We start from the raw sequence: 21780 nt of genomic DNA, 5'->3' as shown, positions 1-21780 counted from the left end.
TTTAACTTCTGTGTTTTCACTCCAGAACACTTTTATTTTATTGTGGTTTTCAATGGGCTTCTTCCTGTTGGGTGTTGCAATGTGTTGCTTGGTTAAACACCAAATGAGTGACTCATCTGTAGAGTCTGGAGTTGCTTTTCCAGAGAGATGAAGATCATTGAGGACAGGCGGCATTGTTTGTAGTGTTGTTGTTTGGTGGTAAGCAATGGCAATCTAGTTTTGGGAGACGATAACATCTTTGATGCGAAATAGAACTTTAATCCTAAATGATTAAATCATGAAGACAAGTGGAGGTTTTGCACATTGAAGCAATAGAAACATATTTTAGGTTCCTGCATCATTTCAGTTTCTTGTCCCCCCCATTATGCCATTTTCTCTTAGCATCCACAGTGAGAACATTCAGTTTCCAGCAGCCTTGTGTGGCCCCATCCATGGACAAGTACCAGCAGAGCAGCCCTGTGGATGGGGAGTCTTGATAAAGATGATCTTTGACTAGCTTTTATCCTAAAAACAGTGCTACATTCCTTTCAAATAGTGGATTTATTAATTTAGCAGTATACAATGGAACCTCGGTTAGCATTTTTAATGACTTCCAGAAGTTCTGACTCTAAACGAATCAAGAGATCATACAAATTTGTTTTACAATTGTAGTTTTACATGCAGAGAAAAATTGCCACCGCATATAAATGATGAATGAAAGGGATAAATGAACAGTTCAGGTGGCTTGTGATTCTTTACAAATATGGCCACCTTGAATGTTCATTTAGCTCTTTTTCATTCAGAATTTATATTGATTCTGAATAGTTTTATGCATGTAAAAGTATAAAAACGTGTTTTCTGTTAACATTTTGACACCACAGACTGGCCACCTAACTTCCGGTCCTGGTTGCCATTTTGTTCACTAGCTAACAGGACGCTAGCATCCTAATTAATTAAGAAATGGATACTGATGTTATGAATATAGAGGTTCTACTGTATACTTTAAAAAAAATAGTATATTGAGGGCTCTTTGACCGGTGTTTTAGTAGTAGGTCGTCTTCCATTGTGAATCGTGTCTTTAACGTTACTGCCACAACGCTTGTCAATCTGTTCAGGAAGTGACAGTTCTCCGTCCACCAATCAATGCACTGCAGTGTTTCTAGCTCCGCCCACTCCAGGTAGCCTACCAAGACGTGTATGCTAAGTAGTATATTATGCTTATTTTACAACGTCAAAGCCAAATAATGGGGCCAAGGTGTGTCTTGTGAGGTGGCCCTCGTTGGTTGTTCCGTCTGAGGAACTTTGGAACCGAGAAGACGACGAAGTGACATAAAACTTTTATCATGTTTGCGCGGCACACTTTCCAAGCCCCGCCCCCCTCTCCTTCCAGCGCTGGGAGGTTCTAGAGTTCCCGAGTCGCTGCTCTGCCATTGTTGTTCCTCTCCGGGACGTCGGCGTGTGTGGACTGTGTGGTCGGCCGCGTCCTAGCGAGCGAGCGGCGCTCTGTCTGCTATGACGGGCTCCGCTCCGAGGTTGGGGGTCCTGCTGCTGGTGGCGGTTCTTCTGCAGACGGTCGTGGTCACCATCACGGTGCTGCACTTCTCCACCTCGCTCAACGCGGTAAGGACAAGGCTTGCGAGGCGTTTGTGTGTGGCGTTCACGTCGGCTTCCGTGCGCAGGATATGTTAAAAGACGAGGAAGTTCAGATGCAGCAGATGGTTTTGGTTTCTGCTGAGTATCAGGAAGTTTTTTTTTTATGAGTGCGCGCCTTTTGGATGCAGTCCAACAAAGTCAAGTTGATGGACAACACTCTCAAGCTGTCCTTCTTTCATGTGCAGATGAAGGAGACCTTCGCCAGGAGCAGCGTTTCCTGTCTGAAGGGTTCTGACCTGCACAGCATCTCAGCGGTCCAAGGTGACCCGTGTTGGAAGGTCACGCAGCAGCTTCACCTCCTCATCGAGAAGGTCAGACGCGTGAGAGCCGGCTAGTCTTAAGATCTTTTCCACTTTTTGGACATCTCCAAAGACGTTAGGACTTTTTGAGCTCACATTGAAAGTCAATAGAAACCTTGCCATAGTTTGTGGAGCTGCTGCTCTTGAATGCAACACCAGTGTCTTTTAACCTACTTGGACTATTAATAGCCCAGACTTTGGTGAGTAGGAGTCATGCTAGCATAGCCAAGGAGGAGCCAGAGCTTGAAAACCTTTTTTTTTTTTTATTGTCCTTGGCCGTGTTGAAATAGAAATAGAATATTAGCATATTGATATCATGTTTATCGTATGAAATGTTATCAGCTGTGAGGATGCTCAGCAGCTCCATCCCATCCATGATGGCGGCATCAAGCTAAGCTAACATGATGGGAGATCATGATGCTAATCACAGCAATGCACACACAATGAGCTCATTGATGGCTTCATGTGTGATGGGATACTTGAGCTTTCAGCAGCGCAGGAATGCATGCACCTGCCCCCCACACCCCCACCACTTCCCCATCTTGTACTTTTTTTAATCAAAGGAAGTGGCAACACGCATTTGATGGTATGCAGCATGACTTCCTGCTAAGACCTCCTGGTCTGTAGGGGGCGCACTACAGCACAATAGTAAAGCAGACATGCATGTCGTGTTTGCATCATTTTATTAAGGCCTTATGAGGTTCTTGATTATGGTGCTCATATTTGTGGTTCTTCCACAGTCCTTGTCCCAGCGCTACCAGAAGCAGATCTCCTCGGCGGTGAGAGGTAAGTCTTCTTCTACTACTACACAGGTTGGGTACAAATGTTACATGCAAAGCTTCTTCCAGATGAAGTATCTCGGGTTCTGCCCTCGCTGGGGACGGGGGACAGGACATCGCCTCGGCCTCAGGTTGCTGCCCACGTCACGGGAAGCTTCATCCCTCAGCTGGAGAGAGAGGGAGGTGAGGAAAGCTCTGATAACTTACCTTGTTAGTCGAGATAACACGGAAAGTTCCAGTTGTGGTTCCTTTGCTTGGAGAACAGACATGATGTACGCCTAAAGCTGATAAACGTAAGGTTTTCGTGTTGACCTTTCCTCTCCGTAGTCGCAGGGACGGGCGGCAGGCGAGTTCACGGCCAGAAGATCACGTGGTGGGAGGGTCAAAAGGGGCTGGCCTTCCTCCAGGACGTCCAGCTGGTGGATGGCGAGCTAGTGGTGCCACGCCCCGGCCTCTATTACGTCTACGCCCAGACGTACTTCAGACACATCAGCTCCTTGGAGGGCGACGCCACGGAGGACGAGGCGGTGGGGGACACGGGAAGGCCTCTGCTGCAGTACATCTATAAAAAGGTGAGAGCGCCGCTCATGTTCTTTTTGTCCACATGTTTTTTGACTTATAAACAATGTCCTCCTCAGGTGAGCACCTACCCTGTTCCCATCCTGCTGATGAAGACCAGCCGCACCTCCTGCTGGTCCCGGGAATCCCAATTCTCACTGCACTCGGCCCACCAGGGCGGGCTTTTCGCACTCAGCCCCGGGGACCGCCTCTTTGTCACGGTGACCAACGCCTCTGCCGTGGACATGGACGAGAAAAGCAGCTTCTTCGGGGCGTTTCTCATCAGCTAAGACGCCCACGGACCCACAGAGGAGGCGCGGTCAAACTTTTGACGGAACCTGTCAAGTCATCACTTGGCGAATGCTGACGCACAGAGACACAACGGCACAGGTATGATTGGCACAACATACTTGCACTACCCGACTCGGCCACTAGAGGGCTCCCATCCACACAGCAACAGTGTTCACAGGTGATAAGCTTTAAAGTTACATTTTCTTATTTACACTCACTAGCGTACATTTTGGAAATCAGACACTTCAATTGTTCAATCACTCCAGCTTATGTAGCTGTGCATTAATCTATGTAAAGATGCTAATAATTAACTATTTTTGGTCATCTATTGTTCACGGCCACCGGAAAAGTCATTGTGTGCTAGCCAAATTCCAAATGTGGGTGGGGACAAACTTTTGTTCAATCTCATCTCTCCTGACTGCCAAACATCCCACAGTCGTGAATGCAGCATTATTCTTAAATGTCATTATAGATCAACCCATTTTGATACATTTTAATCTATAAAAAAGGTGTAAATCAAATGTGAATGTAAATAGGTTTTATCTGTAAATGTGTGAAATAAATTGATGTGAAATACTTACCTTCTTCTGTCAAGTAACACGATTTTGAATTTCAGCAGTTAATTAAAAAGGGGGGGGGGGGGGGGGGGGCTAAGTAAAGTTCAATTTTAACTACTGCTGCGTATGCTAATAAAAAAATGACAGCGCCTTTAAATGGCCTTTGTCTGAACTCCTGAAATGAAACAATACTGTAATTTGAGATGCTCACATACTGGTTGCTTCAATTGTTTACATGCATCGTGCTGCCATCTAGTGGCTATTTGAAGAAGTGCACCGTAAGAAGGAAAAGAGCCATTTGAACTGTTTTGATTTTCTTTCTTTTGTGGAAATATGTTACACAGTTATATTACATAGATGTAAATGCCCGGGGTGGGGTGGGGGGGGATAATACACGCTAATGCTAAGACAGGACTGCAGTGGCGCCGAGGGATCGCTCCAATAAATAGTCAAGTGTGGTGGATGTACTTAATGCCAACAAACTGGCGACAGTATTTTAGCAGCAAGGTGACCCAATAGTGGGGGGGGTGTAAACGCAATTCATCAAAATTCACATGAAGCTGATGGGAGGTTTTCACGTCACGTTTTTATCGCAGCTTTTTAACTTCCTGTCCCTGTCAAACGCTGGTGAAATGCGTTTCATTTTTGTTTTGATGTTAAAAAATAGATCATAAATGTTCCCGATGGATTTGTGTAGAAAAACTTGTAGAAATGACTGATGAAGATGATGATGATGATGCTAAACGTGACCGACCCGAGACAAATGTCCTGGCGCCGCTGCGTGTGCGTGACGACCGTTTAGGGTGGGGCGGGGTGGGGTGGGGCAGGGTGGGGGCTTTCACTCAACAGTCAAAGTGCATTTCCAGCGAATCGTCAAACCCCCTGCTGTCGTGCCCCGTCCCCGATAAGAAGGCGGCGGCAGCGACCGGGGCCCCGGTGGCGGTGGCCACGTTAAGGAGGGTGTTACCGGGTGAGCTGTTGGCTGGGCTGCGGAGGGCGGCGGCGGTGATACTGGTGAGGTTGATGCCCAGCGTGAGACGCGTCTGCTCCAGAGCCTTCTCGGGCACGGCGAAGGCCTCCAGCTTCTTCTCGCCGTTTGCCATGTACGAGTTCTGGCAGCCGCGGCAGATGCAGTCCTGACACGCCTACGAGACAATCACGTCAGGTATGATGGTACGCTTGGACGCGTATGAAAGCTGCTTACCTTGCGGTTGGAATAGCATGGACAACGCTGCCCCCTGCAGGTCAGCACCGATGGATTCTGGGTGGCTCGCCCGCACTTGCAGCCTTTCTTCTCCACGGGCTTCTTGTATAGCGGCTTGGAGGGGCTGGGCGGGTGAGTAAGGGGGTGAGTGTGAGGGTGGGGGGGTACGCGGGGCTGTGACCGGGGTTTGGGGGCACCTTGCCTGGCCTTGGCATGAGCCTTCTTGGGGACGCCATGGTGCTCCGCAGTCTTTTTCAGCGGCTTCACAAGCACAGTCTTTCCAACCTTGGGGGGGCCACCATTAGGCACTGGTGCCAGGTGGTGGGGCGCAGCAGCTGGGAACTTGGGCTCCAGTTTGACGGGGGCGCTGAGGTTGGGGTGAAGGGGGGAATTATTGGGAGGGGGCCCCCGGAGAAGGCTGGAGATGGGAAGGGGCTGCACCTTCTCGCTGTCACTCTCCGAGCGAGAGCGCTTGCGGTGGCAGCGAGGGGGCGAACGGGTGACAACAGTTGAGGGCTGGAGGGGGTGGTGGCTGTTTTCTAGCGGCAGGGGTCGAAGGTCAGCAGGACAGCAAGGACCATTGAGGTTAGAGAGAGGTATGAGGGGGTCGTCGAGTTGGTGGGTGGGCTCCGGGGAGGGGTCACCATCTGTCTCCAAGGTCCGAAGCACCTCCTCAACACTCAACAACAGCGGACCCCCAGCGTGTTTCAAGTCCTCCCCAAAAGTGCTGATGTCACAAAGGCCCGCCTCCCCCGTCGCCGTGACGCTGACGCAAACCGGGAGCGCCTCGGAAAAGCCCCCCTGCTTGACACCCCCTCGACTTAGTGTCTCTAATGTGGCGGGCGGCAGCGAGGCAATCAAACCGTTACAATCATGAAGCCCGTTCAGGCTCACGTCGTCGCCTTTCACCTGGCCAGGGGGCGGGGCTTCATCGGGCGACACCTCCTGCGACACGGAAGCCGTCTGAGGTGAGTTCCCAGCATCCAAAACGTCGCGGTCTTCGCTCTCGGCCAACTTGAGGCCTTCGTTGAGGACGGCCTGCAGGTCGGGCGAGTCGCCGGCGGCGCTGGCAATGTGCGGGGCCAGCGGCGACTGCGTGATGTAGAGGCACAGCTTCCTGTAGCAGCGGACCAATAGGGAGAGCTGGCGGTTCTCCTGGAAGCGGGAGTAGTCCTTACACCAGCTGCAGGACGGCTTGAGCTGCATCCTCTGACCTTTGCAGGCGCGACACACGTAATGCTGACACGAGGAGTCGGTGGGCGCGATGGGGTCCTGCAGCAGGTTGCCTGGGCGACACATTCAAAGACATCCCGTTAAAGTCATCTCCATATCAGCATCAACATCCGTATATGTTTCTTATCTGCTATATTCCGCCCTCAAGCCGGGCTTGGTTACAAGCCGCCTTTCATTCTTTCAGCGCAGCTTCCTTAGCAACGGCTGGTTGCTACGGCCTGCAGCTGCAGACAGGAAAAGGCATGAAGGCCCATTGATAAGAGCACTTAAGACCCCCCTCCGTTGGATAGATGGATCCTTCTCACACAGCTCTAAATTTACCATCTCCAGCCATATTGATCTAGGCATTATCGGCACGTATTAATAATTGCTGCAGTAAGTATAAAAATACAGCATACAATATGTATATATATTATATATAATATTATCTTTTTATCATTACGTTGTTTAACTTCGCTATCAGGCATTTATTTTGTCAAATACAACTCGAAACAATGCTGCTAGCTAACATAGCATAAAAGGGGGTGTGTCAAAGCGGCTGCATTTAAAGACTCCGGAAAACACAAACACTCATACAATGTCCAGTTTCCTGAACGCAACCACGTCACAATAACACGTATTCGATAGCTATTAAAATGTAAAGAGACATTTGTCAGTTTACTCCGTGGAGCCATTGTGATTATATCGGAGGCTATTTTGGTACTCTTTCATTATAACTCGGTTTTCCCACAGCACGTGAAAGCGGCATTATTTAAATGCTAGCTGTTATACAGACGACAACATTGAGGTGAAGCACCACCCAAAGCACGCAGTAACAAACTCATAACACATTACTATTATTAATAATAATAATAATAATATTAACTCACCGCACACCAGGCAGGACAAAGATTGCCGGAAGAAGGGCAGCAGCCTGCACAGCTCGGCCAGGGCTCGGGGGTCTCCGGGGTCGCATTGCAGCACGGAGCGGCTCGCCGACACGAACAGCGACGTAGCGTTTACCGGGTTCATCTCCGCGGCCTGGCCCGGGACCCCGGACCGCTCGGTTCCGATGTCTCTAACGAGTAAAAGCAGTAAATGTGTCACACGAACACAACCGAAGAGCAAATTGACTCCGGGGGCTTTGAAGACATCCGGTCCCCCCCCCCGAAAAAAAAATCACAGTTCCTTGGTGCAGTTTAGTCACATTCAGTCCATCCTCGGTGCCGAGACAGTTCACAAGCGGGCCCTCCTGTACTTCAATCGGGCTGAGGTTCTACTGAGCATCGTGTGTCGAGCGGAGCCTGAATGTAACACGACAGCTCTAAAGCAACGGCGGCCCGGGCTCTGTGGTGGGAAAATGACCCGCTTTGCTCCGGTTGCCCAACGATGCTCCCATAGTCCAAAGTCGCTGCCGTGTTGGCGTTTGGAAAAGACCGGGCCCGCTACCGAGCCCGGTACCGGCAGGCGTCCCTCGCTTGTGGACCGCCTAGTGGCTTGTCGCGGATCTTGTTATTGTTCACTCAAGATTCATGGCGACCCAAAACAAACCAGGAGGCCGCTCCGCCGCCAGAAGCGTTCCTTCGACCAGAAAGGCTTTCGCTCGACTCCCACAAAAGCGCCCAACGGACCCGGAAAGAGTCAAAGTGAAGAAGTGACAAATTTCAGAACTGTACTGGCTCGGTTGGTGCAGAAAACCAGACTCCACCGGAAGCCTCGGTCTCGAGTGACAGTGCTAGCCGCTTGAGCTTCACCGGAAAGCGGGCACACAGGGAACAGGCCGCAGGCCTCTTCTGGTGGTTAGCGGGGCTCTCCTCTTCCCGCTGCTCCTTTCGGCACAGCAGAGGCAAACTGAAGGGAGATTTAACGTAAAACAAAGTCCTCTTGGAGCTTTTGGTGGAACCAGTGGTGAAGGGAAGTGGCTTTAGTCCTTGTTTGTGTTCGATGCTACAGCTAGCAGCGGCGTACTCCTCATTACCGCCCGTAGCTTTTCCCGCTTGCGTCCACAGTGGGGCGCTGTTTCCAAATCTCGCGATGACTTCTGTGACGTATTTAAAACAGTGAACGTCACAAGGAAGCTCATGTAATTAAATTTGATAAAAGCCCACGTCGTTAATTTGACTGATGCTTTGAAGACGAGTTAATTTTAAGGTTGTGTCACATGTTATGTTCCCGGACACTTACATTTTGGATGCTTCCTTCCTTAATTATTATTTCCTCTTTTTTTTTTAGGAGTTTCTTGTTCAATTTCATGATCATAACTAAGAATAGTCTGTGGGTCTGCATGAGGTTTATTTTTAGCAGGCCTAGAATTCCCCTTTGCTACAAATATACACAAACTTATCGACATATATGGGAATGGTGGTGCCAACTTCCGAGCCTCCTTCCTCTAAGTTGTCAATATTTTCCATTACAGATAGATGTTTCCTATTTTTACACGTCTGGTCACAGTACTTAAGGACATCTCAGGTCTGGCTTCCATCAGTCGTCAAGAGTCCTTTGATGAAGATGTGGAGCGCTCTTCTTTGCGTCAGCCGTTGGATGTTGCTCCTCACCCTGGCGGCAGTAATATTTCAAGGTCATTTCTAATTAAGTACTTCATGCTTCTAACTGCAGATGTGTTTATGTTGGATGTGCTTGGATGTTGCAGTGGATGCCTACGTTCCGGATGTGCGTCTACCTTGCTGCCGCAGCGTCGCCTCCAGGAGGGTGTTGAGAATCAAGCGGTGTTTTGAGCAAAAACCACGAGAGGACTGCAACCAGCACGCCTTCCTGTAAGCATATTATTAAACACAGATCCCGCCTGCTTGTGGATGTGGGGCTGAATCGTTAACTGCGATGTTTGCAGCATGGTAACCAAGAGTGGGAAGCAGTGGTGCATCAGTCCTGCAGCCAAGTGGCTCAAAGACAGGATGGACAAGGTAAGGACCTCTGCTAAAACTGCTAAAAGAGTTAAAGGAGTTTGTATATTTTAAGACTGTTTAAAGTGTTTGTGACATTTCGAGTGTTACCTGACAAGATGGAATGTTAACAGCACAAAAGAAGAGCAACATTCCCACAGGCCCTTAAAGCCAATAAAACAGCCGGCCTTGCATTAACGTTAACATTAACATTGCAGACCAACATGCTTTTCTGACTTCATACATATTGTCTCATTGTGTCTGTCTTCCATTTAGAACAAGCTGCACTGTCTTCCGGATCTGTCCATACTGATGACCCATTGAGCCATACCCATCTGAGAGTTTCTATTTATATTTAATTTTTAACATAAATATTTCATAGTTATTTTTGTATGCTTTTTTTGTAATTATAAAGTCGTCGGTTCAAAAAATAAATGCTCTCATACACAAACAGTTGAAGGCATTTATTTTGCTGTTGTGGTCCCCGGTTGCAGTACTACTTTGCTCCGCTGGATGGCGACAAAGTAAAGCGAGGAATTTAAAAGCGAAAGTCATGTGACGCTGTTGTCTTCGTATTGTAATGAACACAAGTGGCTGGCTGGGGGGGGGGGGGGTCATACAAAGCGAAATAGTTTTGTATATAGCTTGAAATAGCTTGCCAGCAGAATGGGGCACTTGGTAGCAACAGTGGGCCATGGTCCTTTGGACCAGAGTTCAATACCCGCTCATGTCAGATAAAGTTTGTTTTGCTAGTTTTACAGGTTCGGCATGTATTGTGATCATCACCTCCATTATAACAATGAGCCTTACCTGGCTGGGTGGCTCAGGTGGTAGCACCACTGATTCATGGTGTGGGAGCTCTTGGTTCGAATCCCAGTGGCCCAGGCAATCTAAAGGCCCCATTCATTGTTTGATTGTTTTCCCCAGGTCCAGCTTGCAGTGTAATCATCACCTCCATTATAACATCCACCAAGTATGCCAGCTGAGTGGCGCAGTTGGTAACTGTGTTAGTTCACCACACATGGGACCTTAGTTCAATCCCCGGTCTCGGCATGTTTTACTATGCTTCCAGGTTCAGCATGTATGGCGATCATCACCTCATTATAACACCATGCAAGTTTGCTGGCTGGGTGGCTCAGGTGGTAGCACCGCTGATTCATGGTGTGGGAGCTCTTGGTTCAAATCCCAGCAGATCTACCAATAAAAAATAACAGTCTTAAAAAAATATATTTTAAAGATTTAAAAATTTTTTTTAAAAGCCAGCCTCCTAAGCCCCTCCTCCCCACGCGCGACCTCCCTCACGACCCCCTCCCCACCTCCCGCCTCCCCACCTCCCCACCTCCCCACCATCCTCCCTTCCGGCCATCCCCCTCGACCGTTCGGCTCCCACTTAACTCCGCCTACTTGTCATTTTATGTTGACTTCACCCAGTTGGACAAATCTCTTTATTTAACAATCACTCTGGAGGCGGGGCCACTTTGGGGGCGGGGCCACCAGGCAGGATTTTCAACATAGCATAATTTCAATTTGAGGGGGGGAAGTTACACACCCCCTCATTTACATACATGTACCAACTGGGAAGGCAACGCCCTATCACTTTTTTAGTATCCCCGACTGGGATTTGATCACAGTACTCCTGCACCATGAATCTGCGGTGCTACCAATGGAGCTAGTCGGCTGGCAAGGATCCCTTGCTCTTATAATGGAGGTGATGACCACCATTCATATTCTCCAGGGCCAATATGTATCATCATTAGCTCCATTATAACACCTTGCATGTTCACCTGGTGGCTAGCTCGGGGGATAGAGGTAGTGGCTCATGGTTCAGACTCTCAGGGTTCAATACCAAGTCACGGCATCCTTCTTATTTAGTCTTAATGGTGACATTTGATGAGGTTTCAAACCAAAAATCACAAAACATGAATTAGCATCTTTTGGGTGACGAAAGCTTTTTTTAGTGCAATACTGATATGTGATGACGCCGACGACTGCACACATCCTTCCTCTTTTAACGCTTTAGTGTGTGAGAGTTTGGAGAACACGTAACGGAAGGAATCACGGAAGTGACTTATTTGTGTGTCTCTATGAGATTTGGACATGTTGGAATAGTCTAACTTTTAACACACAGGGGGGTAGGATGTTTGAGATGGCTAGCATCCTTGTGTTTTTATAAAAAATGAAGTATATTATTCTTGTAGTGGTTACGCCACACTAAATACACTAATCTACGCTACATTACACTACACTGGTGGATGTCAGACTTCCTCTGTAAGTGACCAATGACACATTCTTTCCATGCAAGTCATGTCATGACATGTCATGAAGTGAACAATAAGTTTAAAAAAAAAATTAACATTATCAGCTTTCACAATATGCCTGAGAAAAAGAGATATTTTTGTCTAATTTGTCATGGATTAAAAATAATGTAGTGTAATTGATGTGTGGTTTAACAGAATATTGATATAATTTATTTTTTTAATTTTTACTCATATATTTAAATCAGGCACGATTGCTTTCAAAACCCTAAAAATATTTTTTTACATTGATTTACATGTGTTGGCTTCGTGGATACAATAAGACTTCTCTCTGTAAATAGATTGTGCTAAAGTCAATTAAAAGTACAGTTGCAGTCATAAGTTTCGACACACCTTTTTATTCAACAATTCACTCTGAATCTCGGACCTCACTTCCTGTCCGCTACCCTCTAAGCTCCCCCTAGCACTGGAATGTATTTACATCAGCACACACAAGTCTTATTTATGTTTTATTCACTCTTATTATTGGGTAACAGGACGATAAAGGTGACTATAGGGGTGTTATTTTATGTCTAAAGGGCTCTAATATTGTTAAAACTCTATGAAAATATTCAATTTTTGTTCCTATTTTGTGGAAATTCTCTTTTTATTGGGTTTGGAACCAATAAACCACAATAAAGGAGGGATTACTGTTTATCAATTTGTCACTCACTGTCACCACCTGTGGTAGAAAGTGGTATTGCAGGACATGACTTAGCCTGGCTGGCAAGCTAACACTAAATCAAAATGGCATTAAAATAATTCTTTAAATGACATAAATGTCACTAAATACATGTAATATGATGAGTTGAGTGTTTTCATTCATTCGTTTACTCATCAGCGTGTTGATTAATGATGATAAATAAAGACACCTGACCTCAGCTTCCGGTCTCCCTGATATTGGTCACTTTTAGTATTTCCCAGCAAACGAGGGTGTCACACATTCGGAATAACCGAAAGGAGATGATGGAAAAAGAAAATGAGGGATGACTAACCGGAAGGCGACTTCTGCTTTTTGAGACTTTAAAAGCGTCGCTCCTAGCCTTGTCACTTCATACACTTCTCCGAAGCTTCAAGAGAGACCATCTCAGCTTTTGACCTTTTCTGTCTTTTTTCCCCGTCTCATTCATCGCCTTTGTTTAAAAAAAAAAATGCAGAAGCTTGTGAGTCTGCAGAAGAGCTTGCTGATGGTGGTCATGCTGGTGACTCTGGTCAAGTGCGGACAAGGAGGTGAGTTGACGACGTTCGGCTTGTGTTGCTCTGTTTCAAAGCCTCAACCGGGACGCTAAACTCTTTCTTGGGTTCTGTCACTTTTCCAGTAATCAAGCCCCATGAATGCTGCACCAAGGTCGGCACCAAGGAGATAACGGAGGAAGTGTTGGGGTACAGCGTCAGGAAACCTGTTAAACCATGTGTGCCCGCTGTCATGTGAGTTACTTTAGCTTTCCTGAAATCGACCCCAAGTTGAGAATCTGACTAAATGAGCTAATCTAACATCATTGTGGTTGTAGCTTGTTCCGTTTAGCATTTTAAAAAAATGTAAAAATGCTTCATTTGGCATTGTTTTGATTAATTAAAAGATCTGTCTGACTCACTGTCACCACCTGTGGTAAAGAGTGGTATTACAGGGCCAAACACATGGCACAAAACTTTGTGAAAATGATGTAAATACGCCATTTTAGAAGAAGCTAACAATGCTAAACGTTTGTTCTCCAGCTTCTACACTACAAGCGGCCATTACTGCGCTCACATCCACGCCCCGTGGGTCCGAAAGAAGGCAGCGGCAATCGAGTGAGTTCCCCATCATCCTGACATCCACTCATCATGCGTTCATCCTCAAGCTAACTCCTCACGCTCTCGCCCACACAGGAAAGCCAACGCGCAGAGAATGAGCACCCTCTCGCCGCCCAAAACCACGCTGCTCTCCATCCTGGCTTCCACGGCCTCATACGCGTCCTCGGCGCCTTCGCACACTCCCTTTGTGTCCTCATTCGCTCCCTCAGCGTCCCCCTCGCCTTCCTCCGCTTCACCGTGATGCCATTCAAAACTCCATTGAGAAAATTTGCACTTTTGTTTTGTTTGCTAGGATGAAAATTGAAGCACACTCTTACTTGAGCCCAATATTTACTATCTTGCAATTATTTATTTGTTTAATTTAATAGCCGGTTTATTTATAAGTTATTTTGACTTTCTGGTAGGGTAGATTTTATTTATGATGTTCCAGTGTTAACGCTTAGGAAAGTATGCATGTATGTTATTTTGCCAGTTCTGTACTATTCACGCATGGACAATAAAATGACATCTGCATGAAACCTCAAGTGACTTGAATGAATGATTTAAGTATAAAAACTCTAGCTAAATATTTGCACTATTTCATAATAATAATAATAATAATAATAATAAAGAGTTCTTTCCTTTTTCCGCTGAGCGCCATCACAGCAAAACAGTCTCCGTCTGCAGGATGGACTGAGCTCGGGAGTTTCTTGGCGCCGAGTCGTCGCCGCCGCAGCCGCCGCCGTTCGGGCCGAGCGAGGCGGCGTGCAGCCTGTAGTCCCGCCCCACGTAACTCCTGAGAAACAAACTCCTCCTCGTCCTCCTCAGCTCACACTGGACCTGGAAGAGCCGGTAAACAAGGACACATTTAGGAGGACGAGGATGATGGTGGAGAGGAAGGATGAGGAAGCAGCAGGCTCACCTCGCTGTTGAGGAAGCAGTAAAGGACCGCCACAATAAGACCCTGAAATATAAATATGTACAGAATTGGAGTTAATTCTCAATTATTCTGAATCAAATGTGGCTTCATTGGATGAGGAACATATTTCAGAACTTAATAAAAAATAAAATGCTAATGGTTCATTTCAAAGTGTATAATAATATAACAATATATTATTTAAATATTATCAAACTAGAATAAATATAGTAATATCATTATAGTAATATCATAGTAGTTTTGTGTTATATTTTATAATATATTGTATTATCATCATTATTATGAAAAGTAATAGGATATATTTTAAATAAAAAAAATTGCATTGATTCCCATTATCTCATGGTTACAAGGTAAAAAACAAAACATTGCAAAATAAACTTACTTACTTACAGTTAATTCTATTAACTTAAATATAGTAAAAATATATATATATATATAGTAAAAATATAGAGTAAAATATAATAATAATTACAAAGTCTCATGGTGCTAGAGTTTGTGTAGTATTGTGTGTTTGACATTGTGTGTGTGTAAAACCTGGAAGGATCCGAGCCCCAACTCAAAGAAGATCTTGATTTGACGCAGGGTTTTATCGGTGGGCTCCATCAAGTGAACAAACACCACGTAGTTGATCCCGAACAAGGGGATCAGCAGGAGGGTGGACTTTGCCAGACGTCTAAACACAAACACACAAACACACACACAGTACTATGACTTCAGAGTGGCTACTATTCAAAATGTCCGCCATCCTACTTGTACTGCGATTGTTCGTTGCCGCCCACGTCGGTGCAGCGCAGCTTCTGGACCAGGATGCGGATGATGCTGATGAAGAGGATGAAGTTCATCTGGTAGAGGGATCAGGACGCACAAATATAAACAAAGTTGTTAGAATAGCATAGAATAGTCGTTGTGTTCACGTACGATGACACATGCCAAGATGGGCCAGTCCAGGACTCTGCTGGGTACGGGACTCTCATTCCTCTCCCAGCACCTGGAAACACAAACTAACAGTTTTATCACAATTTTTCTACACTTTATACCGAATTTTACCTTTTAAGACATGTAGCGAAGCCTGTTTTGTTTTTCTTTTGTCACTTCCACTTCGCTCAAATGTGTATTGTGACTCACCAGGTGTTATCCAGGTGTATGCGACACAGGATCCACGCCACGGTGAACACGCACGGGATCCCTAAAGTGGATAAAGAGTGTTTATAAGCCCTGAAAGGTGCCGCCCTTGAGTAGAAGCTCTCTCACACACACACACACACACACACACGCGTATTTATGATGGATGGTGGAAAGAGGAGACTGTTTAGAAGTTACGCGGCTGAGTGCAAACAGTCGGGCACCCTGACTGACAACAGTTTTGCTCACAGTGACGTGTTTTGGCAGCATGTGAGGAGTAGAAACACGCTGGCAGCAGCGGTAGAGCTACAAACACATGAATGCTCCGTGTTGCATTCAAGTGTGGTTAAAAAAAAAAAAAATTACCCCAGCCAATGAGCATGTAGACAAAGAGGCGGGCGGAGCACGTGTGGATGACCAGCAGCAGCGTGTGCAGGTAGAGCGCCTCCACCAGCAGCCAGAAGAAGTTGGCCATGATGGCGTAGTTGAAGAACACCAGGCTGGTCTTGCAGCCCACCTGAAACACATCACATCATAGCATATCATAGCATATCATATCATATCTGATACTACGACCAGTCCGGGGTCTAGCCTGCTGGGTACTCCAGTTTCCTCCCACATTCCAAAAACATGCTAGGTTAATTAGCGACTCCAAATTGTCCATATGTAGGTATGAATGTGAGTGTGAATGGTTGTTTGTCTATATGTGCCCTGTGATTGGCTGGCCACCAGTCCAGGGTATACCCCGCCTCTCACCCCGCAACCCTCGTGAGGATAAACAGTAGAAAATGAAAATACTACAAGATGGAGACAATTGATGGTCGTGCCATGGACGTCCCATAATAACGTCACCAACCAGTGAAGGTTGAACGCTGCAGTCGGTGGTCTCCTTCTCCTCCGAGAAGAGGAGAACGTCTTTGGTCAGCACGGCCACGGCCCTCAGCATGAAGGACACAAACAGGTTGAGATGGATGTAGTTCCTCATGCAGCGTAGCCTCCTACACACGCACATCCAGGAATGTGCTGTTTATACACGCGAATGTAAACATGCTCAAAGTGGGCGAATGAACAGCTGGAGATGATCCAGGATGGACTACCGCTTGTGCGTGTGCATGTGTGTGTGTGTGTGTGTGTGTGTGTGCTGACCTGAAGAGACAGATGATGACGGTGCTGGTGAGAAGGCTAATGAGGGACAAGCTGTGACCCAAAGTGGATAGAACCTTCACCACCTTGTAGAAAAGGAGCTGACAAAAAAAAAAAAAGATGATCAGCAGCAAAACCTTACTTCAGAACTGAGGACAAACAATTCATTAATTCTGAGGGTTGTGCTTTTTCTTTGGCTTTTTGTGAACTACACATTGTTCCATAATAGTAGAAGTAGACACTACACTTCAAAAATAAACTCCGCCTCCTCCTCCTCCACTCGTGCAGCTGTTGCAATTTTATGAGCCACTTGAGTTCAAGATGTCCATTTTTGGGGAGATTTTGTCTTTTTTCTTTGTTTGGTTCTGGCCTGTCCACTAACACACACACACACACACACACACAAATAGAGATCTATTGGGTAACAAACATGAAAATGGTTCTGACTCAATTGAACCCACATGTTTCTATGTGATGCTTCCTTCTTAAAAGGTGGTCATGTGACCGGCGCCTTGCACAAAGACGCTTCCAGGCGCCTCACTCTGCACCTTAATGCAGTTCTGAGCCAACCAGTGGGTGTCTGGTCCCCTACTAAAAGCTTTCCAGATGGAAAACGCACACACGCACCTGATGCTTCTGGAGAAGATCACATGCCAGGCGTGGGTGTGGGTGTGTGTGTGTGTGTGTTGATTCATCATGTCAGCCATTTTGGCAGAAAAATTAATTTGGTGATGTCAACATCGAAACACACAAACCATCTCACCTCGTTCGGTTGGTTCGTGGTGTTGGACGAGCAGGCGACGGCGATGACGGGGTAGACGTCGGACCAACCTCCCTGTGTGCACTTCCTGCTCAGGTTCCCTGGGGGTCAAAGTTCACTTGTATCACTCAATCACAGCAAATTCATTGTTGTCATTAAAAAGAGAGATGCTTTTCTCTGCTACCGCCTGGCAGGTTAGCGGGCTAGCACCTGGCTAGCTAATATCTTATGCTAATATTTAAATCTCACAGTTGGCAGAGCGTGCTCGCAAAAACGCCGTTGTGTAAACAAAGCTGGATTTATGCTGCTGCGTGTTAGCTCGTTAAGCTAGCTCTGATAGTATTTTTACCCAGTTTCAGATGTCCCACTGTGGTGTATTGGAAGTGGGTTGTCCAAAATCTAACATTTAGGAGCGGGACAGTGGGAAAAAAAACATTAGCAAGGCTAGCAAAGCTATTGGATGCTAAAGTGCTAACATTACACTCACATTTTACCGGCAACATCATGCTAAGTTCGAGTATTCGCAAAAGAAAAACAGAAAAACAACATGCTGAATAGCTGACTGATGGATAGTTGCTTTTTAAGATGTGTAGCGAAGCCTGCTTTTTTTTTTTTTTTTTTTAAACAATGGGGAGACATATAACTGTTAGAATATCTCTAAAAAGTAAAGATGCATAACAAGGGACCTTTAATCTCAAGAAGCTAACTTTAGACTTGAGTTTAATTGGCGGTCAGGAAGCTAACACGAACCGCTCCACAAAAAAACAGCTAACAATTTGTGTAGGTTCTGACTCACCGTTCTTTCCAAATAAGTGTAGGAGAGGGGTCGGGCAGGGGAGGGTCACCACTTCGCCCACCACTGCACTGTCCCAACACGAAACATTGTCCCACTCGCCGAGACATCCTGCAGCATTACAATGTCTATTATTATTATTATTATTATATTTCTATTATGTGTTTTTTATGTGAATGACAGGTGTTGTGAAGGTGAAAGTGCACCTGAGTGGGGCGCTGTGAGCTTCTGCAAGCGAGCATGACACTCGTCGCTGGCTCTCTTCATCTCCCAGGCGAAGTGGCAGTGAGGAAACCTTCCATCAGCCTGTCGGGGACGGGAGGAAATAAATATTTGGAAAGTGACGTTCCACCTCCACAGAGCCACAGATGTCTGCTTCAGTCAAAAGTTCACTTTGATAAACGCGGCTTTGTGGCTTTGTGGACTAAAGTTCACCTTTCTGCGTGTGTGTGTGTGTGCTCTCCTTCGGGTTTCACAATAAAAAGTTACTTAGGAGACGCAGCAGATGTTCCACTCAAGCTTTTAGCAGATGATTGGATTTTTGCAAGACAGCAATGCATTTTTTTATTGAGTCTGATGCGTCATTCTTTAGCGTGTGTTTTTGTGTGTGTTTACACCAACACTCAACAGCATTTAAGGCCTGGCATTTTGTCAGTTTGTTTAACACACACACATACAACATGTGTGTATGTGTGTGTGTAGCGATACACACATGGCAATGAATGATTCATTACCAAAACAATCTCTACTGAATGATCACTAGGGCAGATCGTGAAGATAAAATATGATATTTACGTCTCTGAGAGTGTGTGTGTGTGTGAACAGTTTGTTCATTTCCACACTCAAAATGATAACAAAGTTTCAGCAGCCGGCGTGATGATAAAGTCAATGAAACATTAACCAGAAGCAGCAACATTAGTTTAACACTTTTTCCAATGTGGGCCCCAAAGTGAAATATGGATGATATTTTGGATATTTATGCTAAGAGGTTATAGAGTAGTATATGCAGTATTTCAAGAAAACTTTGTGATGTAAAAAGTGTGATGATGAAAGTGTATTATTAGTATGATCTTTGGGATCTTTTTAAAAAAAATCCAAATATTTAATCTTTCTTCTTGTAATATTCTGACTTTATTCCATAATATTAGAACCTTTTATCCCTAACCAAATAAGCTATTATTTAATATTCTGGTAAAATTGGGACTTTTCCCTCATTAGAATATGAATTGTTTCTCTTCATATTTTGACTTATTCTCATAAAGTCTGTATGTCAGCGCATGAGAAGATGAGGAGACGACTTCCCTGAATGAGAAAGTGGTGTCAGGTGAGATATGTCACAAATTAGGATATTACAAGAAAGGTGAAAGTGATATCTTCATGGGTGAAAAAAAATTGATGTCCTCCTAGAACACAGGATATCATCACAAATGAGAAAAGGTGAGAAATCATGTCCTAGAACATGAGAATAACTATTTCTCAGTGAAGATGTGAAGATGATAGCACAGCCGGCAAGAAAGTTACCTCAAGTGTGAGATGATGACGTCAATAAAGTAAGAAGAGAAATGAAACCAGATGAGATAGGGTGAGAAAATGAGGATGCCATGATATGACACGACGTCTCAGCAGGTGAGAAAAATAATAACACAATTGAGAAAATACAACATGAGAAGTATAGCCACGTCCACTGGAATGCAGTTCTTAAGACGATGTGAGAGTCCATGACATGATAACGTCACGGGAGGTGAGAAAATGAGGTTCTGCAGTCTAATGAGATGATACCAAGTGAAAGAAAATGGTGTCTCAAATGAGAAACAATGACCTAGGACATGGGAAAAGGTGAGAAGGTTTCATCAGGTATGAGATGAGGATGCAGTAGTAAGAATAGGTGTTTCCATGAGACAATGTGGCTACAGGTGAGAAAAATAATGACGCAAATGAGAAAAGATTTGTGTGAGTAAAGTGCATGAGAGAGGAGATGATAAACTGACCTCATGCAGGAGGAAGGTGAGCAGCAGGAGCACAGCGTGCTTCTGCGTGAACTTCCTCATCTTCTCATCCAGCCCGACGTCTTCTTCTTCTCATGCAGTGACTACAGTGGACCAAAACTTTCATAACAAGTCCGCTAAAAGTTTGTTTTTTCTTTAGAGAACTTTTTCATGAATGTTCACTACAAAGTAGCACAGAGGTGTGTGTGTTCGTGGTGTGCGCCTCGGGAGTGACTCACTCATGTCCACCACTGGTCCACAACCAGTGCGCGTCACCGTCACAGGAGTAGAGGATGCGCGTACCCGCTTCCAGACATGGCATCACAGCGACCTCTGGCGGAGGACGTTGTCTCCGTAGTCGACCTGTTAAGACAAACCACAACTGTCACGTCACTGAGTTCTCACATGACAAATATGAATAAACATGAGTCGTGTTGCCAATCAAAGCACTTTATTGCACTTGTATAGTGTGACGTGAGCCAATAGGAGCTCTTATAAAAGTGTCATTTCATCTTTTGTAGTCTTTTTAGTGTACAAAACAAGTCACACACATTTGTACCGTACAAAATCAACACTATTTACATACAATACACACACGCACACTCACACACACTTGATGGGACGTCCTTTGTCGCGCTTGAAAGCGGCTAACTTAGCACGCTAGCATAGCTAAACTAGCTGATATGCATAAAGACTTTTGTTCTTCTGCCGAGGACAAACGTGGTGGAAAATAAAAGACACAGGACCTTTCCACGTGATAAAAACAAATAGTGCTCTAAATATTCTACATAATCTGCTGTGTCACAGTCTGTGGAGTACCGCTAACTATGCTAACAGCTCCAAGCTAGCCAAGATGACAGCCACTTTTTTTTTTTTTGGCATAAATCGACAATATTCAAGTTTTATTTATGTATTTTTAAATAAATATTCATCTTTAATCTTCTGCATTCGTTCTAGACTTTAATAAACATCTGAGTTAGTGCAGATAAGAGCGTAAGAGTTGTGCTAAAGACAAAAAGGACAAGCTTCTCTCTGGACATTTTAGCAATAAAAAAAGTGTTAAAGTGTTGTCAAATCAATTTCGAAATGTGTGAATTTAACTAATAAAGTTAGTAATTTCAATTACTGACCAATTGAATGGCAAAATCCCAGGAAACCATAATAGCAGCTAAAGCAGTGCAGCTAATTAGCACCCATGCTAATGTAAATGTTAATTTAACTGACGAATTCTTTTGTTAGCAATGTCAAAGATGAAACTATGCCTTTTATATCACTCAATCATAATACCCGCCAAGAGGAACGTCGCTTTGGGTCTTTTATTGCTACAGTGTTAGCTTAGCAGTCAGCAGCTTCCTTTCCACGCCTGGCGTCCCCTTTAAACGATGGACACGTCCCATTTTTTTATCATTTAGGGACATGCTTCCACGGCAAATGATGTATCCATGGATACCCCACTCCACTTGCAGCTTGAAACGGTTTTCCTCCTTCCGTGTGCTGATGGACGAAATCCGTTCAAATTCCCGTTAAAAGCGACACAAAAT

The 21780-nt window shown here is 45.3% G+C and overlaps 4 protein-coding genes across 4 annotated transcripts; 2 read left to right on the top strand and 2 right to left on the bottom strand.

The window, feature by feature from the left end:
* Positions 1-20: 20 nt before the first annotated feature.
* Positions 21-4137, top strand: LOC131108481 (tumor necrosis factor ligand superfamily member 10-like). Its single transcript, XM_058059451.1, has 6 exons — positions 21-1599; positions 1818-1943; positions 2672-2717; positions 2780-2893; positions 3038-3282; positions 3349-4137. The coding sequence occupies exons 1-6, from the start codon at positions 1492-1494 to the stop codon at positions 3556-3558; spliced, it is 849 nt and encodes a 282-aa protein (XP_057915434.1). The 5' UTR covers positions 21-1491; the 3' UTR covers positions 3559-4137.
* Positions 4138-4926: 789 nt separating this feature from the next.
* Positions 4927-10723, bottom strand: msl2b (MSL complex subunit 2b). The gene is made up of 4 exons (XM_058059439.1): positions 9213-10723; positions 7423-9088; positions 5321-6606; positions 4927-5261 (listed from the first exon to the last, which is right to left on the bottom strand). Exons 2-4 carry the CDS (start codon positions 7562-7564, stop codon positions 4959-4961), a joined length of 1731 nt encoding a protein of 576 aa, XP_057915422.1. The 5' UTR covers positions 7565-9088; positions 9213-10723; the 3' UTR covers positions 4927-4958.
* On the top strand, positions 7679-14033 carry LOC131108482 (uncharacterized). Its single transcript, XM_058059452.1, has 7 exons — positions 7679-9110; positions 9183-9306; positions 9381-9453; positions 12884-12956; positions 13046-13154; positions 13443-13517; positions 13596-14033. The coding sequence occupies exons 1-7, from the start codon at positions 8885-8887 to the stop codon at positions 13759-13761; spliced, it is 846 nt and encodes a 281-aa protein (XP_057915435.1). The 5' UTR covers positions 7679-8884; the 3' UTR covers positions 13762-14033.
* Positions 10789-21669, bottom strand: LOC131108478 (vasoactive intestinal polypeptide receptor 2-like). Its single transcript, XM_058059446.1, has 15 exons — positions 21527-21669; positions 20479-20602; positions 20243-20343; positions 18461-18560; positions 18258-18365; positions 17465-17562; positions 16705-16802; positions 16415-16556; positions 15925-16075; positions 15562-15622; positions 15355-15424; positions 15187-15278; positions 14971-15109; positions 14422-14463; positions 10789-14339 (listed from the first exon to the last, which is right to left on the bottom strand). Exons 3-15 carry the CDS (start codon positions 20300-20302, stop codon positions 14160-14162), a joined length of 1341 nt encoding a protein of 446 aa, XP_057915429.1. The 5' UTR covers positions 20303-20343; positions 20479-20602; positions 21527-21669; the 3' UTR covers positions 10789-14159.
* Between the last annotated feature and the right edge of the window lie 111 nt (positions 21670-21780).

Source organism: Doryrhamphus excisus, chromosome 21 (assembly GCF_030265055.1).
Source record: "Doryrhamphus excisus isolate RoL2022-K1 chromosome 21, RoL_Dexc_1.0, whole genome shotgun sequence".
Lineage (NCBI taxonomy): Eukaryota > Metazoa > Chordata > Actinopteri > Syngnathiformes > Syngnathidae > Doryrhamphus > Doryrhamphus excisus.
This window is presented reverse-complemented; position numbering and strand designations above follow the sequence as displayed.

Bases quoted from the DNA above. Each gene is read 5' to 3' on its own strand.
- LOC131108481 (XM_058059451.1), top strand. From the start codon at position 1,492: ATGACGGGCTCCGCTCCGAGGTTGGGGGTCCTGCTGCTGGTGGCGGTT. The intron at 2,718-2,779 runs GTAAGTCTTCTT...AGCTTCTTCCAG, and splicing joins GATCTCCTCGGCGGTGAGAG to ATGAAGTATCTCGGGTTCTG. The intron at 3,283-3,348 runs GTGAGAGCGCCG...TGTCCTCCTCAG, and splicing joins TGCAGTACATCTATAAAAAG to GTGAGCACCTACCCTGTTCC.
- msl2b (XM_058059439.1), bottom strand. From the start codon at position 7,564: ATGAACCCGGTAAACGCTACGTCGCTGTTCGTGTCGGCGAGCCGCTCC. The intron at 6,607-7,422 runs GTGAGTTAATAT...TGTGTCGCCCAG, and splicing joins TTTGTCCTGCCTGGTGTGCG to GCAACCTGCTGCAGGACCCC. The intron at 5,262-5,320 runs GTAAGCAGCTTT...ATTGTCTCGTAG, and splicing joins CATGCTATTCCAACCGCAAG to GCGTGTCAGGACTGCATCTG.
- LOC131108482 (XM_058059452.1), top strand. From the start codon at position 8,885: ATGGGAATGGTGGTGCCAACTTCCGAGCCTCCTTCCTCTAAGTTGTCA. The intron at 9,307-9,380 runs GTAAGCATATTA...CGATGTTTGCAG, and splicing joins TGCAACCAGCACGCCTTCCT to CATGGTAACCAAGAGTGGGA. The intron at 12,957-13,045 runs GTGAGTTGACGA...TCACTTTTCCAG, and splicing joins GGTCAAGTGCGGACAAGGAG to TAATCAAGCCCCATGAATGC.
- LOC131108478 (XM_058059446.1), bottom strand. From the start codon at position 20,302: ATGAGGAAGTTCACGCAGAAGCACGCTGTGCTCCTGCTGCTCACCTTC. The intron at 18,561-20,242 runs GTCAGTTTATCA...CGTCCCCGACAG, and splicing joins TCACCTTCCTCCTGCATGAG to GCTGATGGAAGGTTTCCTCA. The intron at 17,563-18,257 runs GTGAGTCAGAAC...TTTGACCCCCAG, and splicing joins ACACTTATTTGGAAAGAACG to GGAACCTGAGCAGGAAGTGC.